The 27271-nt window shown below is 40.2% G+C and overlaps 3 protein-coding genes across 4 annotated transcripts; 1 reads left to right on the forward strand and 2 right to left on the reverse strand.

The window, feature by feature from the left end:
* Positions 1-259: 259 nt before the first annotated feature.
* LOC309696128 (uncharacterized protein) lies at positions 260-5062 on the forward strand. Its single transcript, XM_082517265.1, has 4 exons — positions 260-1036; positions 2433-2633; positions 3183-3393; positions 4597-5062. Exons 1-4 carry the CDS (start codon positions 280-282, stop codon positions 4847-4849), a joined length of 1422 nt encoding a protein of 473 aa, XP_082373391.1. The 5' UTR covers positions 260-279; the 3' UTR covers positions 4850-5062.
* A 114-nt stretch (positions 5063-5176) lies between these two features.
* Positions 5177-20909, reverse strand: LOC309696127 (uncharacterized protein). Of its 2 annotated transcripts, none has more exons than XM_082517264.1 (19): positions 20677-20909; positions 19916-20039; positions 19273-19409; positions 19009-19178; positions 18157-18340; positions 17628-17881; positions 17459-17544; positions 17253-17314; positions 15591-15829; positions 14213-14402; positions 14096-14137; positions 13880-14000; positions 13231-13372; positions 12984-13148; positions 12803-12875; positions 8390-8988; positions 8149-8266; positions 7597-7666; positions 5177-6626 (listed from the first exon to the last, which is right to left on the reverse strand). In XM_082517264.1, the coding sequence occupies exons 2-19, from the start codon at positions 20037-20039 to the stop codon at positions 6298-6300; spliced, it is 3105 nt and encodes a 1034-aa protein (XP_082373390.1). In that variant the 5' UTR covers positions 20677-20909; the 3' UTR covers positions 5177-6297. The 2 variants fall into 2 exon arrangements, with proteins under 2 accessions (XP_082373390.1, XP_082373389.1); XM_082517263.1 differs by having other exon boundaries at positions 13880-14003.
* Positions 20910-23935: 3026 nt separating this feature from the next.
* dtd2 (D-aminoacyl-tRNA deacylase 2) lies at positions 23936-25250 on the reverse strand. The gene is made up of 3 exons (XM_082517271.1): positions 24863-25250; positions 24498-24567; positions 23936-24391 (listed from the first exon to the last, which is right to left on the reverse strand). The coding sequence occupies exons 1-3, from the start codon at positions 24971-24973 to the stop codon at positions 24066-24068; spliced, it is 507 nt and encodes a 168-aa protein (XP_082373397.1). The 5' UTR covers positions 24974-25250; the 3' UTR covers positions 23936-24065.
* Between the last annotated feature and the right edge of the window lie 2021 nt (positions 25251-27271).

Raw genomic sequence — 27271 nt, forward strand, 5'->3', positions numbered from 1 at the left:
TATTCGCTCGGTCAGCAGGTGGCGGTATCCTCGTACACTGGGGAGTACACTGCCATTAAACGAACAGAAGAAGAAGAAAACATCTCCACATGCGCAGTAAGGATCGGGGAGTCCTGATCCGTAACTATCTTTTTATTTTTCGTTTTTGTCTACATTGTACTGAAATGCTTCATTATTGCAAACATTTTAAGATATACTTGTAATTCTTAACATCTTAACAGATACTCTGACCCAGAACTATCGTAAAACGCTACGACCGGAAGTAGAAACCTTTCGCGCATGCGGGGTACCGATCGGGTTTCCGGTACGGATCGGGTAGTAACATTAACTATGGAACAGATACAGCTTTTGCCACCAGAAGTTTGGGTCTATGTTCTCAGCTACCTGAACACGGAGGAAAAACACACTGTCCGCTTCTGCTGCAAGCACCTAAAGAATCTCGTCGACCACCCGTCTCTGTGGAGAGACTACACGGTAGTGCTGTCCGACCTCCGACGTTATACGTACGGCTTCTGGGACACTTTAAACTACCGCAGTCTCACCCGAGTAACGGTGCGGCATTTGGGGCGCAAAGAGTGGCGACGCCTCGTGAAGTTCCTCCCGTCACTCTCCACCATTGTGTTTGTGGACGGAGGACGGCAGTATAAGGAGAAATACTTGGACGCCCTTTCCAGGTTCCCCGACCTGAGGGGTGTCGGGGTGCGAAACGCTATCTGGGACGAGCCGGTTCTGGGGCACAATCTGGCAGTCCAGCTGGGGAGGCGGCTGACTCAGTTAAGCGTGTGCAACGTCCGTCTGCCCAACACGGTGCAGTTCATCAACAGCGTGTCGCACCTGGTCAACCTGCGGTACTTGCTCTTCCACCAGCAGGGAGAGGGCTACGGGCTGGACACGGTCAGGCCGGTGCCCTGCAGTGTTTTCCACAACCTGCTTCTGAACCTGACCAAGCTCAAACACCTATCCTGGGGGATGAAAGGGGAGCCGCCGGAGCCCCTGCCAGATGATTATTTCAACCCAGCGGACCCGGACCAACCAGGTGAGTCTCGTCACTCATCCAACGGGAAACTGCTGTGGTATAGGCTATCAAAGCATCAAAACCAGGCTTTAGAGCTGGTAAGCCAAGAACTGTGCCATTGTCCTCAAGATTTTCTATGCTGTCCTTCACATCCATCAAGAGACCTAACGCACGTTGGCTCAGGAGGTCACTATTAACAAACCTTAAATATTCTAATATTGCACATAGATATGCTCTAGCTTGTAAATTACATAAAAATGCCCTATTTGCAAACTTGCAACACCAGTAACACCAATGCAGTGTGTTTAGGATAATGTTTATGACTATTATTTGTAAGTGTACATTATGTTACAGCATTACAAATCCCAGTACAGACGACGCTGAAGTTGCCACATAGCCCTGAGTTGTTCCTGGGAATTTGTCTAGGTTGAAACAACTTTTTGTAGACGTGTGCTTTGCACCTGCACTCTTACACATAGACAAACCTTGAATGCAATCCGCGATCTAGCCTAATCACACGAACTACTGCTGGTCAGTTCACTTTACCTCAAATGACAATTTCAAATATTTGTTTAGTGACAGGGACAGCTTGTTTTAAACATGGCAGTGGAAAGGAAAATGACTCAAAATCCAAATTTTAGACTTAATTTAGTGTGTTGGAGAAATTTGTTTTGATACTGCAGTTTTGATACATATGGCCAATCTGCTGTACTAGTATTACTGTATCTCGGTGCTGCATTTGACACAGTGGGCCTCATTGTCCACTGCATCAGCTTAAGCAGTGTGCGTTGTCTCCAAACGAGGGCCAGAGGGACGAGCGCAGCAACAATGGTAAGAACCAGGAGAAGAACAAAGCCAAACAGATTAGTTTGTGTAAATGCTTTTATTACAAAGTATCCAGCATAATGAGATGGCTGTGCCACTATATCAACAAACTAACATATCCTGAAAGGGCTGATTAAACAAAAGAAAAATACTTCTGCTGCCAAGCTGCAGATTAGGTCATGTACAAATAGTGACTAAAGACAAGTTTCCCTTACTGCATACTGCAGTGTTCTGTTTCTTACTTAATTGCTGCAACTTTTACCCAACGTTTTATACTATTACAACTGCAGATGGTTTTATTTGCTGTGCAGCACTGTGGTCAAAGTCCGTTGTGTCCACCTCCAGTCCTTGAGAGCCACTGTCCTGTAGCTTTTAGATGCATCCTTGTTCTGACACACCTGAATCAAATGAATGGCTTGTTACCAGGACTTTGCCAAACTTGATGGCATGCTGAAGAGGTAATCCAATCATTTAATTCACCTGTGTTGGAGTAGGGATGCATCTAAAAGCTGCAGGACAGTAGCTCTCGAGGACTGGAGTTGGACGCCCCTGTGCTAGGATATAGAAATAAACATACTTTTTGGTCCTGCAGTGTTCTGCTACGGTGGCCCTGTGCTGACCACTCTGGAACTGGTGGATTACCCAGAAACCACCCTGTCAGAGAATGCGCTGAGAAGTCTCACCTCTCTTGAGTCGCTGGCCGTCAGGTACAGGTACATCAGAGAGGGCGTTGAGTGTCGCCTGCAGGCCTGGCTGAGTCCTCTGCAACACTTAAAATCTCTCACTATCATCGGTGAGTAACTCTGCTGTTCTGCAGTTTGTGTGGGTTTCTTTTAGTTGGTCTGGGACAACTGCATAATTGTTAGGCAACTAATATTTTTTGCGCAGGTTTAAAAAGCATCTTTCTGCATCGTTATATGCAGTTTATTTGGCAATGTCAGTGCATCTTAATTCCTGGTTTTCAAAGCAGAACTGAGCCTCAGGCGGGGGAAATAATAATAATAATGGATTGCATTTATATAGCACTTTTCGAGACCCTCAAAGCGCTTTACAATTCCACTATTCATTCATTCATTCACTCACATTCACACACTGGTGGAGGCAGCTACAGTTGTAGCCACAGCTGCCCTGGGGCCGACTGATAGAAGCGAGGCTGCCATATCGGCCCTTCTGGCCATCACCAGTAGGCGGTAGTTGAAGTGTCTTGCCCAAGGACACAACGACCGAGACTGTCCGAGCCGGGGCTCGACCTAACTACAAGATGAACTCCCAACTCTCGAGCCACGATCGCCCGAAATCCAAGTTTCTCCTTAACTCTTGGTGCTGCTTTCTGTCCTTGTAGGTGGGAATTCTCTCACTACCTATACCACCACCATCCCACCCAGTGTGACCAGGCTGACGCTGCGAGTAGCCATAACGCTGAAAGACATGGACTCTATTGCGCCTAAAGTTCCAGGACTGGAGCACCTTGATATTGAACAGAACCGCTCCAGTGGCAGTCTCTGCAGACGGATCCCTATGCTGTTTCCTCAACTCAAGACACTCAGGATACGGTGAGCCTTAGTTCATCCTAGTTTTTCTGCCTGGCAGTCTAAGCAGGAGAATGTTGATCAGACTGTATTATTTATCATAAAGTAAAGCATAATGTCTTCTCATTTGAGAACATTAGGTTTTTCCTTAAGAATGGCTAAAAACAAGTATTCAGTTATAAAACATTTTAGATTCATTTTCAACTAACAGATTATCCCATCAGATAATGAAAATTTGGGTTACCCAAAATTATTTGGATAAATTTGGTCATTTCAAGATTTTGCAGGGAACTAATCTGTGGGGACAGTTTTCTGCAGTGAATGAACAGTTTGTTCTTTTTGTTTTTTTAAAATGTCTAATCCCTGTAATAAAATTATGTTTCAAGAAATGTAATGATCTAAGTAAGGGAAGATTTGGATAAAATCCCAGTGAAGAGGTCTCCACAAACTACTGTTAATTAAAAATGAAAATAAGCATTAATCAGTCATTTAAGAAATGCTGATTGTTTAAATGTGCACTTCTCTTCTATATAACCTGCCTCAAAATATACAGGGCACTAAAGCATCCATACATGATGAAATCTTAGTCCGTTCAGTGGTGATCGGATGTGGCAGTTTGATTTGTGCAAGTTGTTTCTTGTGTCAATCGGGAAGTCCCCCCCTACAACTGCTCAGTTAGCATCAGCTATTTTAAATTAACTATAAGTTTGTTTGTTTTTTCCTGGAAAAAATTGTTTCCTGTTTTGTTTTTTGTTTTTTAAAGCTGCAGGCCTTTTTTTTTTTTTTTTTTTGTATCTGTATAACAGGGTATGAGGTCCACATGACCCAAAGACCTACAATAGACCTATTAATAAGTAAATGAGGGTGGCAGTGGCTCAGGATGTGGATTGTCTACCAATCCGAAAGTCAGTGGTCAGATTTCCATTGGGCAAGAATCTGAACCATGAGTTGCTTTGATGCCTTAATCAGGATGTGTGCGTGTGTAAGAGATGTTGGATTAAGGCGCCTGGGCATAGAAAAGCACTTGTATGGATGTGTGTGTTCGATTGGGTGAATGAGAGCTTTGAGTTCTCAGCTGGAGAAGAAAGGTGCTATTTAAGTACCAGTCCATTTACTGTTTAAAGACGTTTCAACAAGCAAACAAGAAAATGACCTTACTACAACCCTATAAGATATTGTGAACCTGCTCTTGAGGTACGTTAACGAGTCCTGTCCTGTTTCCTGCAGATTTTTCCGCCGGGAACCAGAGAAAGACCTGCTGAGCCTCCACAAGCTGCGACACCTGGTGCGGCTGGAGCTGATCGTGGAGCGTTCGTTCATCCTCCGAGATTACCTCAACGGGCACCCTTGGCCGAGCCCATCTGTGCAGGAGCTGATCAGTGAGCTGCAGGAGCTGTCTGAGAACAGGATCACGGTCATAACAACGATGCGGCAAAGGAACCCACTGCGTGAATGTGACTGTGTGTGGGAAGGAGACTGAACGGGTGCGAGGCAGAAATGTGGGAATTAAGTTATTTTTCTTCCCAAAAGCACTGCACCAGAATGAGCAGTGTCAAGAAGACCTGAGGTAAGACCCGTTGTCTGAAGGCATATGAAGGCAGCCATGGATCAGGAGTACTGAAGGTCTTCTCGGTCATAAAGCTAATAAATAGGCCGAAATGTGACACTTTTTTTTTTTTTTTTTTTTTTTTTTTTTTGCAACAAACAGAAGAGCAGAGTAGCAGTTGCATCATGTTATGTCTGGCTGGTTTGTAATCCACAAACAAAATACGTTAGTTATGTGCATTGTTAAACGATGCCTTACATGCTCAGGCATGGTCTTTAAAGACATAAGAAGCTCTTAAATAATCAGATCTGTCAGTTTATTCCAGTTCCCAAAGTGACTGATTCAAGTAGCCCGTTTTGTTCTGTAAGATCTGACAGTACTGTTTACATAATGTAACACATGAAGAACAGTAGCAGCAAGTCATGTTTTGAGAAGGCAGTTTACGTTGAAAACTCCTTAAAAAATTCTTTCTTAAACAGAGTTGTGCTGGGATCAGCCTGTGTGTCTGACACATCTGTCAGAGGCAAACGTTTAGCTGTTGGGTCATCTGAGTTTTGCTTTCTGGATGAAAAATTAAAGATAGTTTGAAGAGCTGAAAAGACTCTAAAATAGGTTCATTATTTTAATAATGGAGATCTTTGCGTCCTTGACAGAAAAAACTAAACTGGGTAAGAGGACAAAAACCTCAGGATCAAAGTTGTCTAGTGGTCAAAATATTTTTGTTTTGAAACCATTACATGAAATGTCAGGACCAGAAACGGCTTCTGTGTTACTGCAAAAACGCATTATTGTTACATTTTGAGTCCAGGTGACTTAATTTTTTGATTTCAAATTGATCATTGCAATATTTGAGCTTTCAGGTTGTGTAAGCTAATTATTTCTTATTCATTTATTGCTTTTCAACAAGCCCTACAGTTATTTCTGAAGCGCAACATTTTTCTAAATGTCTGCAGATTTTTATTTTTATTTTTTTTAGCTTTACAATTTGAATGTAGCAAGAAATGCAGAAGGGTTCGTTTTAAAAACTCCTTTGTTCAACAGGGTTAATGTTACATTTCTTTGCTGAGTGTTTTACTTTTATGGATGAATAAAAATTCATTAGAACATTTTTTTCCTGTGATTTATACAATATGGAAGAGTCCTAAAAAATTGATATAGAACTTCCAACTGTTTTGAGTATTTTAGTCAAGATTCTGCAGAACTGTGATATTTGATGTGTTGTCTCTCCTTCATGCAGTAATTAAAATAGCTTGACCACAGCTGACCTTGTTGCAGATTTTATTAACATGAAAATTCCACAACACTAGTTTAACCTTTACATGAGGGATGGAAGAAAGCCCAGATGAAGTACTGAATGTCCCACACTGATGTTAAGATGTACCTCAGAACTCCAGGAGCACAGATTGCGGCTCCACAGAGTTCAGGGCGATTTCTTGTTTCCGTCCATAGAGTCCATGTTCTACCTTTACACCTGCATTTGTGCACTTCGCTGAACCTGTCATGAGTTCTCTGCAGGCGGAGACCAGACTTGAGAAGAGCTGAGCACCCCACCACAGCTCGCATCCACCCTTGTACTGCATCCTTCTGTTGGGTGCTGGCTTCCCAAGCAGGGAGTCTTGGGGGACAAATAAAATACTTCCAGGAAGATCCAGGAGGGACACACAATGCCCGGAATGTTTCCGGAAAAGCCTGGTAGTCATCAGAGTGTTGGCTGTTGAGGACACGGTGGAAAACAGACAAAGCCTTAGGCCACAAGATGGAAATCTGTTTGACTGTTACGTTTAGTTATACATAAATTTATCATCCTGTTAACATAAGATTACCCCTTAAATTCATATTATGTCCACCTTGCTTGGATCCCCCTTTGCCTTCAGACCTGGATTAATTCTTAGCATGAATTCAGGAAGGTGCTGGAAACATTCCTCAGAGATTTTGGTTCATATTTACATGCAAGCATCACACAGCTGCAGCTGATCCATAACATGAATCTCCAGTTCCACCTCATCCAATGAACTCAATGCTATGTTCAAGATACCAATTTAAGATGATCCGAGCCTTGTGACATAACACAATCGCACATGATCACGCTTTACTCATCAGGTGGTGAGTAAAGCGTGATCACTAAAGGATGGACATGGTCAGCAATAATACTCAGGTTGGCTGTGGTGTTTAAACAACACTCAGTTGGTACCAAGCAGCTCAGAGTGTGCCAAGATAAATATCCTACACTCAAGTATGCACCACCCACACCAACCTGCAGGATCCACACTTTCATGTTGTTTACTGTCAGAATGTCACAGCAGAAAAACTCATCAGACCAGGCAATGCTTTTACAGTCTTCTGTTGTCTAAATTTGATCAGCCTGTGTGAACTATAGCCCGAGTTTCCTTTTCTTAGCTGATAAGATCATTGCCTTTAAGAGCAGTGAGCGTACATACTGTGTTTGAGTTGTTTGGATAACTTTTACATGGTTTGTGGGTTTTTTTTTTTTTTTTTCAAAGTGCTGTTTGACACTTTTTTTTTTTCCCACTTTGGCTCAAAGACCAATTTCTGGATCTCTATAAGAAATTTAAGGTGAGCAACTTTCAGTAGTTAATTTAAATTCATTTGTCTAAGCTGCTATTACCGTTTTCTGGTTATTAGCTACTGTGAGTCAGCTAACATGTGCAGCAGTAACTCACCCATCTCATTTGTCACATCTTCAGTGGCTCCGTGAAAGAAACACACATAGACAACCAATCCCTGCTGAATCTAAGGAGAGGGAGGCACAGCGTGGAAACAATAATAATTAATTGGGTACTTTACAGGATCGCACATAAAAACAAAGTCTCACACATTAATGTTTTAACCTCAAGTAAGCATTTACATTTCATTAATTATGAGAATAAAGTGCCACATTATGCTTCAGCCTGTTACACTGTATATCCTTTCTGAACATGGAAAAGGTTTGAGTAGTCATAAACCTCAATATCCACACGAGATTGGATTATACTCACCGAACAGTGTGTGACTAGACTGATTTAAATACAGTAGTTTTATGAGAACTGATTAAATTAATCCAGTAACTGTTAATAAACCACCATCACACAAAATATAACTTATTGTATTAATCAAATGTATGATAAAAGTACACCAAAATCCAAAGCAGGGGGCAGCAGGACATGATTATTACATTTCCACGACAAGACAAAGACTTAATTAAATAAAATACATTGAAAAACAAAAGCACCCACCTCTGCCCACTGAGCATCTGCTCCATCCACAGCAGGTTTGAGCTTAATCTTTGCGTGACTACACTGCTGAATGACAGTTCGGGCCTGAAGCCTGATGGGCCTATAAAAAACAGCTGAGCTGCTTGGACACACAAAAACAGACGACAAACCCATTAAACCTCTGACAAACACCACCTGCCAGCAAAATCAGAATATGAAATAATGAAAATAGGTATAAAAAGACTGATATTTTGTGCTGCACCTGTCAGCATTAGGCGAGGGTTTTGCAGTTTTTTCCACAGCAGAGCTACCGATGGTGAAGACAGGCCAGGGTTTGGTGCTCAGGGCCATCACAGGCTCCAGACCACTGCTAGAGCTCCATTTAGCTGAAGAATCTGCCTCTGGGCCTCTTTTCTTCTTCACTGTGCGCTGGACACTGCAATGACTTCGGATTTGTGTTGATGTATGTGCCTCTGGAGGACTTTTTTGACTTGGAGCCTGAATGTGCTGCAGTGGAGCATGCTGCTCTAAAACAAGCTGTGCTTGGATGCAGTGTTGTGTCCCATTGTTGCCCTGAGGGCTACTTGTTTTTTCCTGTTCTTGAGGCTGTGCAAGCTTCTCTGGCTGGGGATTTATCGGATTCTCTATCCTTTTTTGCTTCTTAGAGCTTTCAGGATCCTTATGTATTTCAAAATGCGAAGAAGTCATTCTCTTCATAGACAAGAGCTTTGTGACAGAGGGGATTTTGGGAGACCTGGGCTGTAAGTTGATGGGATTTTTCAGGTGAAGGAGGATGGGAATTTTGGGCTGAGGATTATCGTGAATTTCAGTCTGGGAGGACAAACTGGAAGAAGGTTCATCCTACAAGTGAGATGGGAGACAAAGTCAGTTCAACTTCATAACTTGCATACAACATAATTATGGAGGTGGCAGAGCATGAGCTAGTTCTTTACTAGAGGCTGAACTGTTACTGTTTTGTTCTTCTAGAAACAACTCGTGCTACCTGCAGCCATTTATCTGAGCTCTGGTATCTAAGTAACTTCTGTTTCATAAAATGTGCATGCATAGAATCATCTGTCTAATCTTAATTGAAAAATACTGCCAGCTGCCAGTGCTAGCCCTCAGCCTCCTAGCAGATACACCAATGGTATCAATTTCAAAATCCTACGCTGGCTCGTTCTTAAGTTATCACATTCACAAGATTTTCAGAAAAGCTGACCGGCGACAGATTTGATCTTGTCTGAGATTTTTAGAACAGCTTCTTTTTCCTCTAGAATTTCTTCAACGAACTGCTGCAGAATTATCAAATCAAGCTTTTTGAGTGCCGTACTTATCTCTTATGAGGTTTCTGATTTATATCCAGTGATTGCTGGATGGAAAGGCCAATTAGCTTGAAGCAGCCCAACAACTGAACAGCTCCAACACAAGAAAAACTTGGATCCCAAGACAAGCTGACAGATTATTTTTCTTCTTTTTTTTTTAAATAAAAATGTTTGTATCAGGCATAGGAGACTGATGATGTCACGAAATTGCTTCCTATATGAGCATTTTGACTGCCACTGTGTTGTTGTGTTTATTTGGAGCCAAAAGCTACCAATATCCAAATGGATGTTGAAATAAACACACAAAAAAATCAACCACCATAAATAGTGGCTTGCAAAAATATTTGGTCCCCTTGAACTTTTCCACATTTTGTCACATTACAGCCACAAACATGAATCAGTTTTATTGGAATTCCACGTGAAAGACCAACACAAAGTGGTGTACATGTGAGAAGTGGAACGAAAATCATACATGATTCCAAACATTTTTTGCAAATAAATAACTGCAAAGTGGGGTGTGCGTAATTATTCAGCCCCCTGAGTCAATACTTTGTAGAACCACATTTTGCTGCAATTCCAGCTGCCAATCTTTTAGGGTCTGTCTCTACCAGCTTTGCACATCTAGAGACTGAAACTCTTGCCCATTCTTCTTTCCAAAGCAGCTCCTGCTCAGTCAGATTAGATGGACAGCGTTTGTTAACAGCAGTTTTCAGATCTTGCCACAGATTCTCGATTGGATTTAGACACCAGACAGGTCAGGGATAAAGTTAAAGAAATTTAAAGCAGGCTTAGGCTACAAAAAGATTTCCCAAGCCTTGAACATCCCACGGAGCACTGTTCAAGCGATCATTCAGAAATGGAAGGAGTATGGCACAACTGTAAACCTACCAAGACAAGGCCGTCCACCTAAACTCACAGGCCGAACAAGGAGAGCGCTGATCAGAAATGCAGCCAAGAGGCCCATGGTGACTCTGGACAAGCTGCAGAGATCTACAGCTCAGGTGGGGGAATCTACAGCTGCTGTCTTAGTCGTGCACTGCACAAAGTTGGTCTTTATGGAAGAGTGGCAAGAAGAAAGCCATTGTTAACAGAAAACCATAAGAAGTCCCGTTTGCAGTTTGCCATAAGCCATGTGGGGGACACAGCAAACATGTGGAAGAAGCTGCTCTGGTCAGATGAGACCAAAATGGAACTTTTTGGCCAAAATGCAAAATGCTATGTGTGGCGGAAAACTAACACTGCACATCACTCTGAACATCCCCACTGTCAAATATGGTGGTGGCAGCATCATGCTCTGGGGGTGCTTCTCTTCAGCAGGGACAGGGAAGCTGGTCAGAGTTGATGGGAAGACGGATGGAGCCAAATACGGGGCAATCTTGGAAGAAAACCTCTTGGAGTCTGCAAAAGACTTGAGACTGGGGCGGAGGTTCACCTTCCAGCAGGACAACGACCCTAAACATAAAGCCAGGGCAACAATGGAAAGGTTTAAAACAAAACATATCCATGTGTTAGAACGGCCCAGTCAACGTCCAGATCTAAATCCAATCGAGAATCTGTGGCAAGATCTGAAAACTGCTGTTCACAAACGCTGTCCATCTAATCTGACTGAGCTGGAGCTGTTTCAGTCTCTAGATGTGCAAAGCTGGTAGAGACAAACCCTAAAAGACTGGCAGCTGTAATTGCAGCAAAATGTGGTTCTACAAAGTATTGACTCAGGGGGCTGAATAATTACGCACACAACACTTTGCAGTTATTTATTTGTAAAAAAAATGTTTGGAATCATGTATGATTTTCATTCCACTTCTCACATGTACACCACTTTGTGTTGGTCTTTCGCGTGGAATTCCAATGAGATTGATTCATGTTTGTGGCTGTAATGTGACAAAATGTGGAAAAGTTCAAGGGGGCCGAATACTTTTCAAAGCCACTGTATGTTTGAATGCAGAAATTATCCTAAAATGTTTGAGTAGGAAGCTGCAAAAGTGCTTTTTAATTCTGACTCACGTTTGGAGCCTGTCTAAGTGATCAATTCAATTCAATTCAATTCAATTTCTTTATTGTCCCACAAGGGGAAATTAGTTTAGCAGCAGGAGGATAAGAACAAACAGAACAATACTATAAAACAATAATAACAATAATAATGATAGAAAATTCAAGGACAATTATTTGCCATTAAGGAGACAAGACGCAGTAGGGATAAAAGAGACCTGGAGTCTTTTAGTCCTCCTCGGAGGTACTCTAAAAACGGCGGCCGGAAGGCAACAACTCAAACTCACTGTGAAGTGGATGGTTCACACAATTAATAATAGAATGAGCCTTTCTAAGCACATTTCTATTGTAAATGGCCAAAAGTCCATCTTGCCAGCGCCCTGAAATTTTGCTAGCAGTTTTTACCAGAAGTCCCAACCGATTCTTATTCTTCACCGTCAGGTTACCAAACCAGGCAGCGATACAAAAAGACATCACAGATTCGATAAAACTTCTATAAAACAAGGACAACATCTCAGATGAGACGTTAAAAGATCTCATTTTCCTTAAAAAGAACAGTCTTTGTTGAACTTTTTTAGTAGTGGCATCAGCATGAGATTCAAAACACAGTTTATGGTCAAGTACCACACCTAGATATTTATAACTCTCAACGATCCCAATATCGGCAGTTTTAATGATAGTGGGTGATGAGCTATAAGAGGACTTCCTAAAATCAATAATCATGTCTTTAGTTTTTGACACGTTAAGTGAAAGGAAGGACTCATCACACCAATTCACAAAATCATCTACAACCTGTCCATGGCCTGACTCGTCCCCCACTAGAAGACTGACGATCACTGTGTCGTCAGCAAACTTCAGGATGTGTCTGTTTGTGAAATTGCTGCGACACTCATTTGTGTACAGAATGAACAGAAGGGGAGAGAGGCAACAACCCTGGGGTGATCCAGTAGAGGAGGAGAGCACATCAGAAAAGACATGATTTACCCTCACACATTGTGACCTATTAGTCAGAAAGTCTGTCACCCAGCCGACCAGACTAGTGTCAAGCTTGAAATGATTGTAAAGCCTGTCAGCAAGTAAGAGGGGTTGAATTGTATTAAATGCACATGAAAAGTCAGCAAATAATAATCTTGCATGGGTGTGGGGGGCCTCAAGATGCTTATACAAGAGATGCAGGAGTGTGACAGCAGCATCCTCCACACCTCTCCCTGCTCTATAGGCAAACTGGAAGGGGTCAAGATAGTGTTCAACATGCATTAAAATCTCCTTCTTAATTATCTTCTCAAATGTCTTCATCACTAAAGAAGTCAGAGCCACAGGCCTAAAATCATTCAGTCAAGGAGCTAAAGCTTTGGCAAACCCACCACTGTGTCCTTGGAATTCACTATCAGCTGCTCCTCTGCATCACCATCACTATCAGTATCCTCATCATTCGCACTGCCAACATGCAGACAGAGAGAGAAGAGCAGGTAGATATTAGACATAAAAATGGGGAAACCATATCAACAGTTCACTAGTACTTTGAGATACTAAGATAGAAATTACCTGTCTAAGTCGTGAGATGTCAGTTCCTGTAGTTGAGCTGATGTCTGAACCGCTAAACCTCTCGCCTCTGCTTGGTGATTGGGTTTCTTCGTCTTCTTCATGCTGCACTGAGAGCAGTTGTTGATCCACTGCACAACATCAGGCCTCATGGTTCTCCAGAAGTATCTATAAGAAAGTTCAGATCTGAGACCGTGTTGATGATTCTGACTGAAACGTGTCACTAACGAGAAACAGCGCGAGGGGAAACCTCTCATTCAGCAGTCTGAGACACTTGTTGACGTCGAGGTGGTTGAGCTCGTTGTGATAGTCCACCAGCGCGGTTTCAACCTGCTGCCTGTTCCTCAAAACCAAACGCATTTGGTCTCCCTTCACCGTATGAAGAACACCGTCTGGGAAAGCAGGGGTAGGGTAAATGTTACAGCACAGTGTGAAACAGACTAATTGACACCTTTGTCTTTCCAGTTATGTTTGAGCAGAGGCACAAGTGCCATTGTGTATATTGTATCATTATATTTGGATTTTTGCTGGAGCTGGAGCCTATCCCAGCTGTCATGGGGCGAGAGGCGGGGTACACCCTGGACAGGTCGCCAGTCTGTCGCAGGGCTCTAATTTAAAATATGACTCATACAAAGATGAAGAACAGAAATCTGAAGCTGGACATTAGCATAATGGGTTCTATTTTTATTAAGGAGATTTTTCCCACCACCCTTTTTAAAGTTTGTGTTCCCAGCAGTGCATAGTATAAAATATTGACGTTCTTTTCCTAAATAATATTGGAATTAAAACTCCTTTGTTATGCATACCTGCATGCCTGTGTTTTATCATGGAAAATGCACTACACAGGCATTATTAGTATTTTGTTTTTAGGAGTTTTGAACACACAGATTTGTACGAACCTTTAATGGCAAACTTCTTGCAGAACCTCCTAAAGGTGTTCTTTTCTACATAGTTCAGTCCAGGTGGGTAAGTGCGTTTGGTAAGGTAGAGCTCCACAGCATCGTACTTGGCAAAAATGGCCTGCTAACACAGAGACGTAGATCATGTAAATACATATGGTTCATGAATCTCTGCAGCAAATAAAATTTTGTCAACCTGACAAATCTACAACATACCTCCTCCCCCACCGCAGGCTGGCTCGCCCCTCTGGATGGGACCTTTGGAGGAAACAGATCAGTTATTAGAATTGTGACACTGTTGCATTAATAATACTAAGTAATTGTGATGCTCACTGCGGAGTCCGTGTGGACCGAGAGTGCAGGCACAGCATCTGGATTTAGGGTGATGACCTCCCCACTATGGCTGAAACAGTCGTCAGTGAAATGTATCGAACAAATGGAAGACCGGAGCCGAGGATGCCAGTTTGGACGGCCGGTAGCCTTCAACCACTTTGCCAACAGAGTTGCATTGTGAAGAGGAAACCTAGGGTAATATATTAATGATGAAGAAGTACGCACACTTTACCAAAGCACATTGAAGTCACAGCTACATGATTAATATGGGTTTAAGGGCAGGCCTTTAGCCTTATTTGGGGTATTGCATTAAGTAGCCAAGAAGTAACATGTCAGAGTACACCGATCAGGCATAACAATATGACCACCTGTCTAACAAAGTGTTGGTACCCCTTTTGCTGCCAAGACAGCTCTGGCTCATCAAGGCATGGACTCCACTAGACCCCTGTAGGTGTGCTGTGGTATCTGGCATCAAGATATTAGCAGCAGATCCTTTAAGTGCTGTAAGTTTTAAGGTGAGCCCTCCACGGATCCGACTTGTTTGTCCAGCACATCCCACAGATGCTTGGTTGGATTGATTGAATCTGGAGACCAAGTCAACACCTCAAAGCTATTGTGCTCTTCAAACCTTCCCTGAACAATATTTGGGCATCCTTGTGCTGCAAAAGCAACATCAATTCTTAAGTGTACCAATTATATTCAGTCAAATGCACCATTACTGATTTCTAATGTATAATGGTCCAAAACCTATAGCACAAAAACTAATATTTATTGGGGTTTTTTGTCCTTTCAAGAACAAAGTAAGATATAGAAGTGGTTAAAGTGGTTCTATTATGTTCTCCATGCTTCAAATTTCAAAAACACAAACTAAATTATCTTATTCTGGCTCAGGGCAGGTTCATCTTATAGCTAAAACAAAAGCAGCAGCTTATCAATAACAACTTCTCTAAAACCCAGTTTAATTTTCTGATCGACCATCTTCCAAATGCACTTGGTATAAACATAAGCAAAACTCTGTATACTTTGTGCATGTACTTTATCTGCACCAGATAAACCTATTTAAAAAAAACAGCTCAACATATAAGTATGAAATAAAAACATTGCTAACCCAGCAGTTAGCTTAAAAGCCTGATCTTTTAACTTAGAGGGATAACATCTGCCTTTGTGACATCACATTCATGATAAAATAACAGAAATGAGCAAAAATAAAGCATAATCTGCACACTAAACTCTCACCAGAACAGGAGCGAACACCGTATGTTTTATCGCAGAAGTCCTAAAGGTTTTAGGACTATTATTTTTTCATTAATTAATTCTGTGTTTCTCTGTTTACTTTCGTAGTATAAGCAGCAAACAATCAAGAAAAAACGATTCATACTTGTGGAAGGTGAGGCCCAGGCGTCTCTCTACTGGTCCACAGCAGTTTGTGCACCCAAGAACACTGCAGCGCATCCACTTCCTCTTGGTTCTGTTAAGGCAGGTTTGGCAGTTGGCGATCCAACTAGCCAGGTCTCGAGTCATGCTGCCCCAGTGGAAGTGCTTTGAAATTTCTTGCTGGCAGACCCCCTGACCATAGTGGCCCTTGCTGTCATGAAACTCTCGCAGGATTGAGTTTACCTGGGATCAAAAGGAAGCACAGTTGGTTAGCAAAGCATGGTTGGATATTTAATAGTATTTGTAAGACCATTATGCAAATTACAGATCACATAAGACTTATGTGATCATGCAATGTCAGTCTGAGTAATAGTTGAGGCATGGGCTGAGGAAAGATGTGCAAATAGAGATGTTAACAGTATTTAAAAAATCCTGGATTTTGGAGCTCTTAGGAGGCTTCCTCCAACAACACGAAGACACCTTAATGCTCATTGCAAAAAGGACACTGGTGTAGTGCTCCAGGTGCAAAGGTGACAGAACCAAGTGGCCCATACAGAATCAGAATCAGAATACTTTATTAATCCCCAAGGAAATTATGTGGGTTACGGTTGCTCCAAGGCAGTAACAGTAACAGACTAAGCCATTTAAACAATACAATATGTTACAGATTTTACTAATTTAAAAAGATAGCGCTAATATATACAAATCACTCAATTATAAATATCAAGAATTAACAGAGATCATTATAAATAAATATCAATAACTCACAAGAATATTACAGAGTAGAAAAGGGCATGTGCAAAAAGGGTGTAACTATTGCAGTGTTTACAGTGTAGCTATTAGATGGATGAGTTGTACAGGGAGATGGCCACAGGCAGGAATGATTTCCTGTGTCGTTCAGTGGTGCTCTTTGGTAATCTCAGTCTCTCACTGAATGTGTTCCAGCCAGCACGTCATGGAGTGGGTGGGAGGTATTGTCCAGCATTGTCTTTATCCTGGACAACATCTGCCTCTCAGACACCAGAGAAGCATCCACCTGCATCATTCTCAGCTTGTCACCCAGGAGGTTTGGCCTCATGGGGTTGAATGCACTGGAAAAGTTAAAAAAACATGACACTCGCAGTGCTCGCTGGCTAGTACGGATGGGTGCAGACACGATTGAGCAGGTAGATGATGGCGTTCTCAACGCAAACTGAAGAGGATCCTGATGTGGTCTGACTACGAGTCGGAGCTGGTCCATACAGGACCACAACCTGCAGAAAACGGGGACCTGCCAGCTCACACAATCTCAGAGGGTCATGAGAAGAGCAGCAGATGAAGTGATGAGGGTCAGATGAAATTAATGGCTGACTGTTTTGTTTGATTCCATTTATAACTGCTGAACGAATTTTCATTGTTGTTAGCTTCTGCAAGAACTAAATAAAGAATATAACCTGTACTTAAAGTGAAAATCTCTTTCACTTTAAGAGTCCATTATCCACTCCTCAGTGATGTAAAGATACAGATTAGTTGATGGTTTTAACCAGTTGTGTTTAGTCTCTGAAATTAACACTTCCAGATGTGTTATAATAAGGCGTAAACTGTCATAAAACAAAGTGTTTCCTCCGCTGACCACTGACCACCAGCACAAAAGGTCTTCATTTGAAATCTGTAAGCTAGCAATTACCTCCTCTCTGCTGCGTGGCACGCTGAGAGGTCGAGAAGCCCGTGTGTACATCAGCACTCCATCTTAAAAAGAAAAGACATATTTCTAAAGTTTGACTATGAACATTTCAGCACCTTTATAAATGATTTAATGTGTTCCTTTAGAGCACTGAAGCAGTCAAATAAAAATGAGTATTGCTTGTTGTGTTTAAAACCCTTTCCACTCACCTATTAGGCCAAAGCGCTTGGCCATCCTTTTTAAGGCACTTCTATTTTTCTTGCTTTGCGTTGGTAAAATCCTGTGGCTCAGATATCTAAAGTATGCATAAGAAAACATGCTAATTTAAACGAACATGCGTCACATGGGTGTGAAGTTTTCGTGTCATCAAACACATACCTGGCGACATGGTTGTACGTGGTGAAAGTTGGCTCAATGACAGTCTTCCTCCTTGTGTGCTCCTTCACTGTCTGGACTGCGGTGGAGTCTGGAGCTGACGAGCAGTACTGGTGTTCCTGCAGCTCCATAGGGGTTTCCGACTGATCAGTGGCTGGATGAGGGGGCTTTTCGGTTTCGGTATTAGCAGCAGCTGCAGAGATGAGGTCTTCCAGCGTGTTGGAAAGCAGGACTTCCTCATCTGAAGGAATGGGCACCTGAAAGGCACATAGGTTTACCTGATCAGCTTTGAGAACTAACTCAAGTCCACACTCTTAGTACGCTTCTGCAGGACTGGATGGGAAAAAAGCACTATTGCCTAATTCTGTTAAAGTTTCTGAAAGCACTGCAAATTTTGTAATGAAATGAGTAAATATGCAGGTCCAAACACTAAGAAGAATGAAGTGAGTAAAAAAAAACCCCAAAAGTAAATCCGCAGACTTGCTAATTACAATTGACAGGTTTTTAATGTGCTCTCAGTCTTTTGTGTCACCTCCTCATCGGGCATGATGCTGGGTACAGCATCTGATGATAGTGTCGGCTGACCGTCCTCATTCAGGGTATAGCAGGATGGGTCAAAGTGTCGGGAGCAGATGTAGGAGTTTGAGCGCAGCGAGCCTTCATCCCTCTGCGCAACTGTCAGCCATTTCTGCCGCTGCCCGGGGTCCTTTGGAAACCTGCAGATGCACAAAGGCCAGTTTTGCTTTGGAGAACTTACAGAGAAAGCTGAACAAAAGCCAAGTCTGCCTGTGGTGTACCACAAGGCTCCATTTAAGGTCCACTATAGTTCTAAGTAAATGCACTCTGGAAAATACAAGAATATTGTGTTCCAACAATACTTTGTCTTCAGTGAATCAAAGTGAAATCCTGGGTGGCTCATAGCTCAAAATGGTTCAACTCCAAATCCCCTATAAGCTTTTTTAGCCCTCTGCTATCTCCGCTTGTAATTTAAAAAGTGCCAAACAAATCAGTTATTTTCTTAGGATGCTTAATACCATGTCTCTTCAAATTAAAATCCTTCCCGCGGTTAAAACATTACATATGAAATTCATTTGTTTATTTTTAAAGAACTGCCTGAAATCTGACCTCTTCTGGCTGACTTTATCTCTAGATCTCTCTCACATCTTCATATCTTTAAAATGTGTATTGACTGGAAAAAGTTCTTATTTGTCAATTTATACACACATAACACAAATTACGGCAAGTTATGGCAACCTGTCATTCACATATTATTACAACATGAATGGTAAGTTCTGTTTTAGTTATTCAATCATTCTTTGTGCAAAATACAATTTTTTTGTTTTAGATCTGAGACAATTGAGCCCAGTGTGTAACGCCACCTGACCTGTGGAAGGTGATCTCAGGGTGTATGTAACTGGAAGAATCACAACCATAAACCAGGCAAAACTGGACGCGCAGATTAGCTAGCTCTTTAGTAGGTTGATTCTGGCAAACGTCACAAGCCTTTATCCAGTTCTTCACTGCCGCAGTCACTCCAACCCAGTAATACATCAGCTGGATGGACATCAAGAGTTAAAACACTTTTCTATGAATAGCCTTAATTTTAACCATTTTGGTGACTTAAAGAACACACCTCATTTAAACTCACCATTATTTCCCTTACTGCCCGTTCCCGGCGCGCATGGTTGTTGTTATTGTGGTATTGTATCAGGATCTCACGTATTTCTTCGTCACTCCTAACGACACGGAGGAGGCGGCCTCGATAAGACCGCCACAAACAGCCATCTGGAGGTTTGAGCATTCAGCAACATTCCTAATAAGTGACTGAAAGGCTATATTCAGTGCAGTGCTTTCTCTCATGCATTATCCAGGTGATCTACAAAATGTTCATGGGTGTATGAACATTGGGTAATTCATAGATTCTGAAGATGTGACGTTACTGGAACAACTTTTGTGGCAATGGTTCAATGGTTTTCAATCCATACATTTTAATATTTAATTAGCTATTCAAAATTTCAACTTAAAATGATCTAAAAACATATCAGAAATTTTACTTCCACCTAAATGTAGCACAATGAATTATATATAAATTTTAGTCACAACAGTAGTAGTAGTAGTTCTCACAACAAAGCACCATCTTGTGGTCAATATAGGTATTACACCAAACTGAGCACAGGGTCACAGCGCTGGCTAAACTTCAATTAATGTCTCTTCAACACCATACAAACATTTTGTTTGATGCTGCCAAACATTGAGAACTGTTTTTTTTGTGTGTGTAACATCTACTGTACCTTTGTAAGTAAACTTTTTGCTATCTTTAGAGACCAGCTTTTTCCAGCTTTTTGATGTATTTACTTGAAACTTTCCTGTCAGTAAATAATGCTCCAAACAATCCAGAAAGGCATACGAGGGCATCTGCAGGTGGAAAAGTGGGAAACAAGGACAGAGAGGTTAAGAAAGGTGATTTAAAACTTTAACAATCACAAAAGATTATTGCAATTACAAGCTTTGCCTTCTGTGATGACAAATTTTAAATCACTTTTTGGTCTGTATTTTGGACAGAAGAAGTCAATTAAAGACATCACTATAGGAAAATATGAGTACATGATAACGTTTTGTTGTAATAAATGATATCCAAGAAAATGCAGGTACAATACATACTGAACAATAGTAAGTTAAAATGTTTCATTAAATACTGTAAATTTTAAAGGCAAGTTCACAATGGTCTGTCAATTATGAACTAAATATGAATTTTCTCTCTTTCTTGGTGCTTATGATTAAATAACTGGTATTCTGTCAATAATGTGTTGACTCACTTTGGCTTTTGGCGGTGGTTTATTTAAAACAAGCAATTAACATTTAGTTACTGTTAATCAATTAGTTCACTGACAAGTACAAAAATAAAAAAATAAAAAGTAAATGCCGAGAGGTTTGTAATAAAAAACGTAGTCTCATATTTAGGCCTGCTCTTGTGGCGCGCACATGCGCAAATGTAAACCGACATTATTTTAATTCTGGAAACGTGTCGTGAAATAAGCAGACGTTTCCCTACCTTAGATCATCTTTCGTCTATTCGACACAAATCCTCGTTACACCGGTTCCAACTTTTAACATAAATTCTACTGCAAGTACTTATTTTTCCCACAGATTTCTTCAAATAATTAAATCTTTTTCTTTCAAATTATCTGAATTTATACACACGTGCTCTAAAGAAACATATTTTAAGAGCAAATTAATAGCTAACTGTGGCGTTTTGTTCCGCGCAAACTTGTCCCGCAGTAATAATCTTTCACGTTCCGGTATGGATAATTTCAAAATAAGGGTTATTACGTTTGTCAATTATTTTTTCATTTTCTTTTATTTTTTTTTAAGTAATTAGCCCTTAAAAAACGAAAAGTGCATTTTTTTCATGTTCGCGAAACAATTACAAGTATTATGTTGGTCGCAGGGACTGAGTCATGCCAAGTATTCTATAGTAATAAATTACATTATAATGATATATTTCATTCAAAAACGATTTATATGATATTTTTGAACAAACAACAATAAGTTGAATCAAATGAGTAAGCTATACCAAAAAACCCCAACGTTTTACGGATGGGTAGTGATGGGAAGAAAATACATATATAAAAGAAAATAAAGTACACTTATAAAACTATTTCTTGAATGGTAGTCGTTTGTTTGCGTTTTCAGTGCTTTTATTTTCACAGGAAATAATTTTAACGGAAGTTTAATTGCTGTCACATGGTCATCACTTGACAGAAGAATGATTTCACACAGGTTGCAGAAGCTGCCGTAACCCAAGCTTACTGAGTGTAGCTCACTTCCGTTCTCTGACAGAAACAAGAGCGCCCCTCGCAACTCCGGAGGACGCATTGTTCTCTCTGCAAGACCAGAGTCATGTGATCGTGACGAATAAGTCTAAGTAAGTAAATGATACTTCCAGCCATCAAGGAGCAAGGGCAGAGGAATTGGTTTCCACCAGACGGGGACAAAGATCAATGCTCGTTTTTAAATGCAGTACTGCCAAACCCACAGCCATCCAATATTGATTCTCTGCATTATTCTGAAGTCGTTCCACAATTTGTAGATGCAGTTTTTATTTGTTTGTTTGTTTGGTTTCTCGTTTTTTTATTTTTGCAGATTGGTGACCCTCTGTTCATCTTTATGCCTGACAAAATCTCCCAGCTTAAGATGCTCTTTTTACACCCGGTCTGTTACTGACCTGTGCCAGTTAACATACATAGATAGATGGCTTAAAAGGAGGCATACAGAGCCTTTATTCCCCCAGCTGTGTATTTTAATTAGGAAGTCATCAAATGACAGTATTATTTTAGTTTTGAAGACTTTATGTCCCAAATTATTATTGACTGTGATTTTTATTTATTTATTTTTCACTCTGATGCCTCAGATTTTTCTTGGTATGATTCACTGTTGCTTGGTGGCAAAGATATTCGATTCTTATGAGAAACATTGGGACAGGTGTCCAGTAGAAATGCACACATTATGAGATATCCTGAGAGGTACTTGTTCTGTCTACTTTGCTGTTTAACTTACTTTTCTTCATCTGCTGTCTGCCTTTCAGAGAGAATGGAGAAAACAAGAACAATGACAATTTTAAAAGATAAGTAGACACATATTTATTCTATGACTGTATCAGAACTCTGATTGGTAACTCTTCTTATTTATTTAATTTTTTGTTATTATCTTTATTTAACTTTCAGTGAAGAGACGAAGGACGAAATAGCAAATGCTGTAAACTCATTAGAAAAAGATAAGTGTATGATTACTTTATATTATTATGGCAACTCCTCCTGAAACCAGCAGGTTTTGTAGTTGCTGAAATCATTTATTGACTTTCCTCTTGTCTTGTTTTTCTCTTTTTTGTTATTGTCTGTTATTGTCTTCTTTCCTTTTAACTTTCAGAGAAGAGAGCGAAACAGCATGTGCTGTAAACTCTCATTATAAAAAGATAAGTCTACATTTATTTTATATTATGATCACAACTGTTGGAAAATGGAAAAGCATAGCAAAAAGTGCTTCTATGAGTGAGCGTGAATGGGTGAACGAGGTAAATTGTATTGCTATTTCAGCAGTCCAGCTTACTTACATCTATAGTGAGATGGTACAACAAGTTTCACATCTTATGTTATATGGCAGTGATAAAGTGTAGTATAAAAACTGTTTAACAAGATCGTATTAATGATTTCATTATATAGCTACATGATTACTGTCTGTGAGTTATAGTTCCTAGAATTGTACACATTTGTCCTGCAGCTGGGTAATTATCATGTTTAAATTTTGCCAGAACCACATCAATCTGAATGCAACAGCTGTGCAAATACCTGCAAGTAAATATACACAAATATGTAATTTTATTTAAATGTGTATGATTATTTTATTGGTATATTATTGTTTATTACTTTTGTTTTTTTATATTTGCTATTATATTTGTTTATTTTATGTGAATTAATAGGGTAATATAACCAAGAAAATGAAGTGCTAGAGTAGCAATATAACATCAAGTTTACACACATTAAAGTTAGGAGGTATTTTAAAAGTAGGGTGGAAGTTAGAGAGATTTGGGATCTCAAGTGCATCCCTTTGTTTACAAAGTAACTGAGTAATGCATTCCAGTGATCATCAGACAGTAACACAGCATGCTGAGATGGAGGAAAGAACAATAATGAAAGTAATGCTCTTATTAGTATCCAATAATTATTACAATTTATTCATTATAAGAATCAAAAGGGTTTATGGAAATATTTATGATGGACCACAAAACCCATGGAATCACAGTCATTCGGTTGTTTGATGGGTGTTTCGTAGGCCATGAGATTGATTGTTTATCCACAGTGAATGAGAAACAATTTTTGAGTGACTTGATTGAGTTTGGCAAAGCAGTGATTGTTAAAAGAATTAACAAGGCACACAATGTTATCATCATCTGAAGAAGCTGAAGAAATATAAATAAAACTTGAATATAAGAGAATCATCACTAAAGCATGTGGCATAGATTGTTTTGAGAGCATTTTTAAGCCTCACTGAAAAACAACATGCATGGCGACTTGTTCAGTTAGGCAAAACAATTATTCCAAGGCATGACTAAAAGAGTGCCAGCAGCTCCTCCCAGTCTAACTAAACAATAAATAAAAACAATACAGCACTCTGTCTGTGTCTGGCTGAGGGATTTCCATCCTTCTCTCTTCATTTTTCAGTTTTTCATGTGTTTGTAGAGACTGGTAGTGTCCCACAGTATCAGAAAGCCTTCATACACAATCCAGTTTTGGCCGATTACACAAACAACTGACAAATTCTAAATCTCTTTTATTTTGTTTATATTGAAAGATGCACAACTCAGATACGAGTACATCAGTCTTTCTAGCTGCATTGGTAGACACAATAGTATGACATGTTGTCTCTGAGATGGTGAGCTCAGCTTCAGAACTCCATCAGATGTGTGTATGGTCCATTGGTGTCAAGCTTCAGCACTTGTCTGTTACCATAGGTCCCGTGTTTTACTGTCACTTCAGCGCTGCTCTCAGCTACAGCAGCATTCAGCTCCTTCTCACACAGAGCAACGAATGCGCTGTACAGTCGCAGCCCATCCTCCTTGCTGATGTTGTTGTGGTACTGCATGCCTCTGCCTTTGGCCTTTCCTCCCAGCGTGGCCTGAGGGACAATCAGCAAACTCCCGGGAAGGTCCAACACTGACACCATCTTCCCAGAATCCGACTCGCTCAGCCGCAGGTTCAACAGCGTGGACACTGGACAGAGCGAGGACACAACTTTTTTTTATCATCTGTGGAGGGATTCACAGGGAAGCAGGGGTTCACTATTAAGAACAAAGAAAAAAGTAAAAAATTCACTGACCCATCTTGGGTAGGATGTCATCTGTGGCTCCTTTGAAGAAGCAGATGTAGATCACCATCCCTCTTTCAATCTGAGAGTACAGATAAAAGCAGAAATGTTAAATACAGTAAAAATTATGTCCTTTCTCCAAGATGTTGCATCATGTGCAACACATATAAAGTCAAAATAAGAAAAGGTCTGACACACACATCCGTGAATCAATATATACATTACTTTGTATTTCTGAACTAGTAATTGATATTGATTTTGTCAATATTTACTTAATGTCTTTGTTTTATATTGATAGCTTTTTAAGCATATTATCAGTATTGCTAGTACTGATTGGTTTATGTCTGCAAAGCAGTGATAGAGAATGCGTCTCTCACCTGGACAAACTGAGCTTCGGAGTGTTCATCTGCTGGTTTCACCTGCAGCCTGGCCTGCAAACACTGCTGCAGTACCGTCCGGGCCACCGGATTGCAGCCTTTCTCCGTCATTACTGCCAGGCTTTAACTCCTGTCTCCTTTGTTTATACGTCTTAACAATCTCCACTTTTCAAAACAGTGCTTTAGCGTCCAGGAGAAACTGCTTAACATGTATAATATTAACTAACCGTCTCTCCCTAAAAGCGCTAAACCTCTCTAACACCTGAGAGAAATGAATGAGAAAAAAATGTGACCCATTTAACCCACTTCCGTGTCGACATTGGCTGTAACTGTTCAGAAATGTTCACGACTGCGCGCTACTTTCGCATACCGTCCTTACCTACTTGCCTTTTTCCTCTGTGTCGTCTTTAAACGGACTTTTCAGCACCTTTCACCACTCAGAGAATTAGTTCGGAGTTTCAGGATCAAAATAGGTGAGAAAAAATAAAGAATAAAATTTTTTTTTAATCCCCTGTTGTTGATACGTGTTTTTTTTAATGTAAATTTTTAAGTGTTTCATAATATATATATATATTTAAAGACCTGTCCCTCCATAGGGTATCAGGTTACTGTATGAAAATAACATATTTTCATCTGTGTATCTTTTTTTTCTGTAATTGTTGAAATCTCCCATTCATTCACTGCTTTGCTTTATGCTGCCCTCTGCTGTTCAAACTATTTATGAATTTACAAGTGCTGTTTATTCCTTAATGTGAACATCATCAGTGAAGCAGCAGTCTTACAGAAACTTATCAACATCTACATTAAAGACTGTAGAGATATGGCCACCTGTCTTTGACTCTCAGCACGATCATGCTGGAAGAGTGGGAGGAGAGGCTAATGCATATCCCAAGGTAACTCCAGACACCTTTGTGCAGAGATTATTCTGCAAGGCATCGCTAGTACTCCATGGAGGAGCCACATGCATCGAAATAAAGAATTCTGTCTTTGAATAATGAATTGTACAATAAATTATGCCTTTGTACATTCATTTACAAATACGTTTTTAAATAATTTTATTTATTCAGACATTACTAAATTAATTTATTATTTAACAATTTAATTTAAAATAAAAACTATTTTTATAAAAATGTTATTAAAAATTATATATATATATATATATATATATATATATATATATGTGTGTGTGTGTGTGTGTGTGTGTGTGTGTGTGTGTGTGTGTGTGTATTATATATATTACACAGAGAGAGAGAGAGAACACAGAACTTCAGTAGTAACTTTAACCCAACAATTATTCAGCTTAAGCAGTATTTATTTCTTTTTATTCCTATAAATCCCAGTCTTACGTGAATTCACTATTTGACTTCAGTTTTTGTGTTAAACTCCAGAGAGGTTTTCTTCTGTGAAATTAAGCCAAGAGAAACAAGATCTGAAAAAAAAGAAAAGATTTATACATAAAAACATTTGTTGATGAATGAATTACAGGCAAGGATATGCCCAAAGGTTTAGTTCCTCTGGATGTTTCCAAGGAAAATTGTTTTGTCACTCATCCAAGTGACTTCTCCAGTGTCACAGATGAGTGATGAAACATTTCTCCCACTGAAAACCATTGTGTCCAGCTGAATTCAATCAGTTTTTTCAGGTGAGTTGTTAGATACTGTGCTCATGAGGACAGTGGGTTTCAACTTGCAGCACAACACACAGTTGCCATATTTAATGAAAGATCAAAACACTTAATTGAGCAGAATTAAGTCCAAATGTAACACCTCACACGATGACACATCACACATGACCCAGCATTGTTCTAAGAATGCAAACTTTCTTATTAGAAGTTGCCACAGCTGCCAGAAAGGGACACGTTTCTGAATGATCTTAATCAGTAGTCACTGCTCTCTCTCTTGCTGCACGGACAATGTAACGTCTATGATAAGCGCCAAGGTTTGTGTCCTAGTCAGAATTAAGCCATCCTTTGCTTCCAGGTTAGGGAAAAGTGGAACAGGAGATATTCAAATAGAGCTGCTGGTGAGTTCTACAAAAACAAAATACAGTTTATAAAAACACTTGCAGGTGAATCACCACTGATTTATCAGTGACATTCATTTACTCAAAAACTACTGATCAGTGGATAACTGGAATTTATAGTTTATAATAAATGGAACTAAATATGCCAGATGTGCTGTGATGCTTGTGTGATTTTTAACAGGACCCTACAAAACTTTACACTACTCGTGCTACTTTACCAAAACGCTTGATGGCTAAGTGTGCAGTTCCTGCTGTAAATCGATTCACTCTTAAGATTCAGAAATCTAAGTGATAAGAGGCCGGAAATGTGTGCACTCGCTTATTAACGTAAATCAGTAGTTTCTAAATGCACCTAAATCGCCTGTGTATGGAAATCTTGATTCTGTT

Source organism: Aulonocara stuartgranti, assembly GCF_965226115.1.
Source record: "Aulonocara stuartgranti genome assembly, chromosome: 19".
Lineage (NCBI taxonomy): Eukaryota > Metazoa > Chordata > Actinopteri > Cichliformes > Cichlidae > Aulonocara > Aulonocara stuartgranti.

Excerpts from the sequence above, each read along its gene's own strand:
- LOC309696128 (XM_082517265.1), top strand. The coding sequence starts at position 280 with ATGCGGGGTACCGATCGGGTTTCCGGTACGGATCGGGTAGTAACATTA. Across the intron at positions 1,037-2,432 it reads AGCGGACCCGGACCAACCAG|TGTTCTGCTACGGTGGCCCT; the intron begins GTGAGTCTCGTC and ends TTGGTCCTGCAG. Across the intron at positions 2,634-3,182 it reads AAAATCTCTCACTATCATCG|GTGGGAATTCTCTCACTACC; the intron begins GTGAGTAACTCT and ends CTGTCCTTGTAG.
- LOC309696127 (XM_082517263.1), bottom strand. The coding sequence starts at position 20,039 with ATGCCCTCGTATGCCTTTCTGGATTGTTTGGAGCATTATTTACTGACA. Across the intron at positions 15,830-17,252 it reads TGCCACGCAGCAGAGAGGAG|GTAAACTCAATCCTGCGAGA; the intron begins GTAATTGCTAGC and ends TTTTGATCCCAG. Across the intron at positions 7,667-8,148 it reads CAGATGCTCAGTGGGCAGAG|ATTCAGCAGGGATTGGTTGT; the intron begins GTGGGTGCTTTT and ends CCCTCTCCTTAG.
- dtd2 (XM_082517271.1), bottom strand. The coding sequence starts at position 24,973 with ATGACGGAGAAAGGCTGCAATCCGGTGGCCCGGACGGTACTGCAGCAG. Across the intron at positions 24,568-24,862 it reads CCGAAGCTCAGTTTGTCCAG|ATTGAAAGAGGGATGGTGAT; the intron begins GTGAGAGACGCA and ends CTGTACTCTCAG. Across the intron at positions 24,392-24,497 it reads TGACATCCTACCCAAGATGG|TGTCCACGCTGTTGAACCTG; the intron begins GTCAGTGAATTT and ends CGCTCTGTCCAG.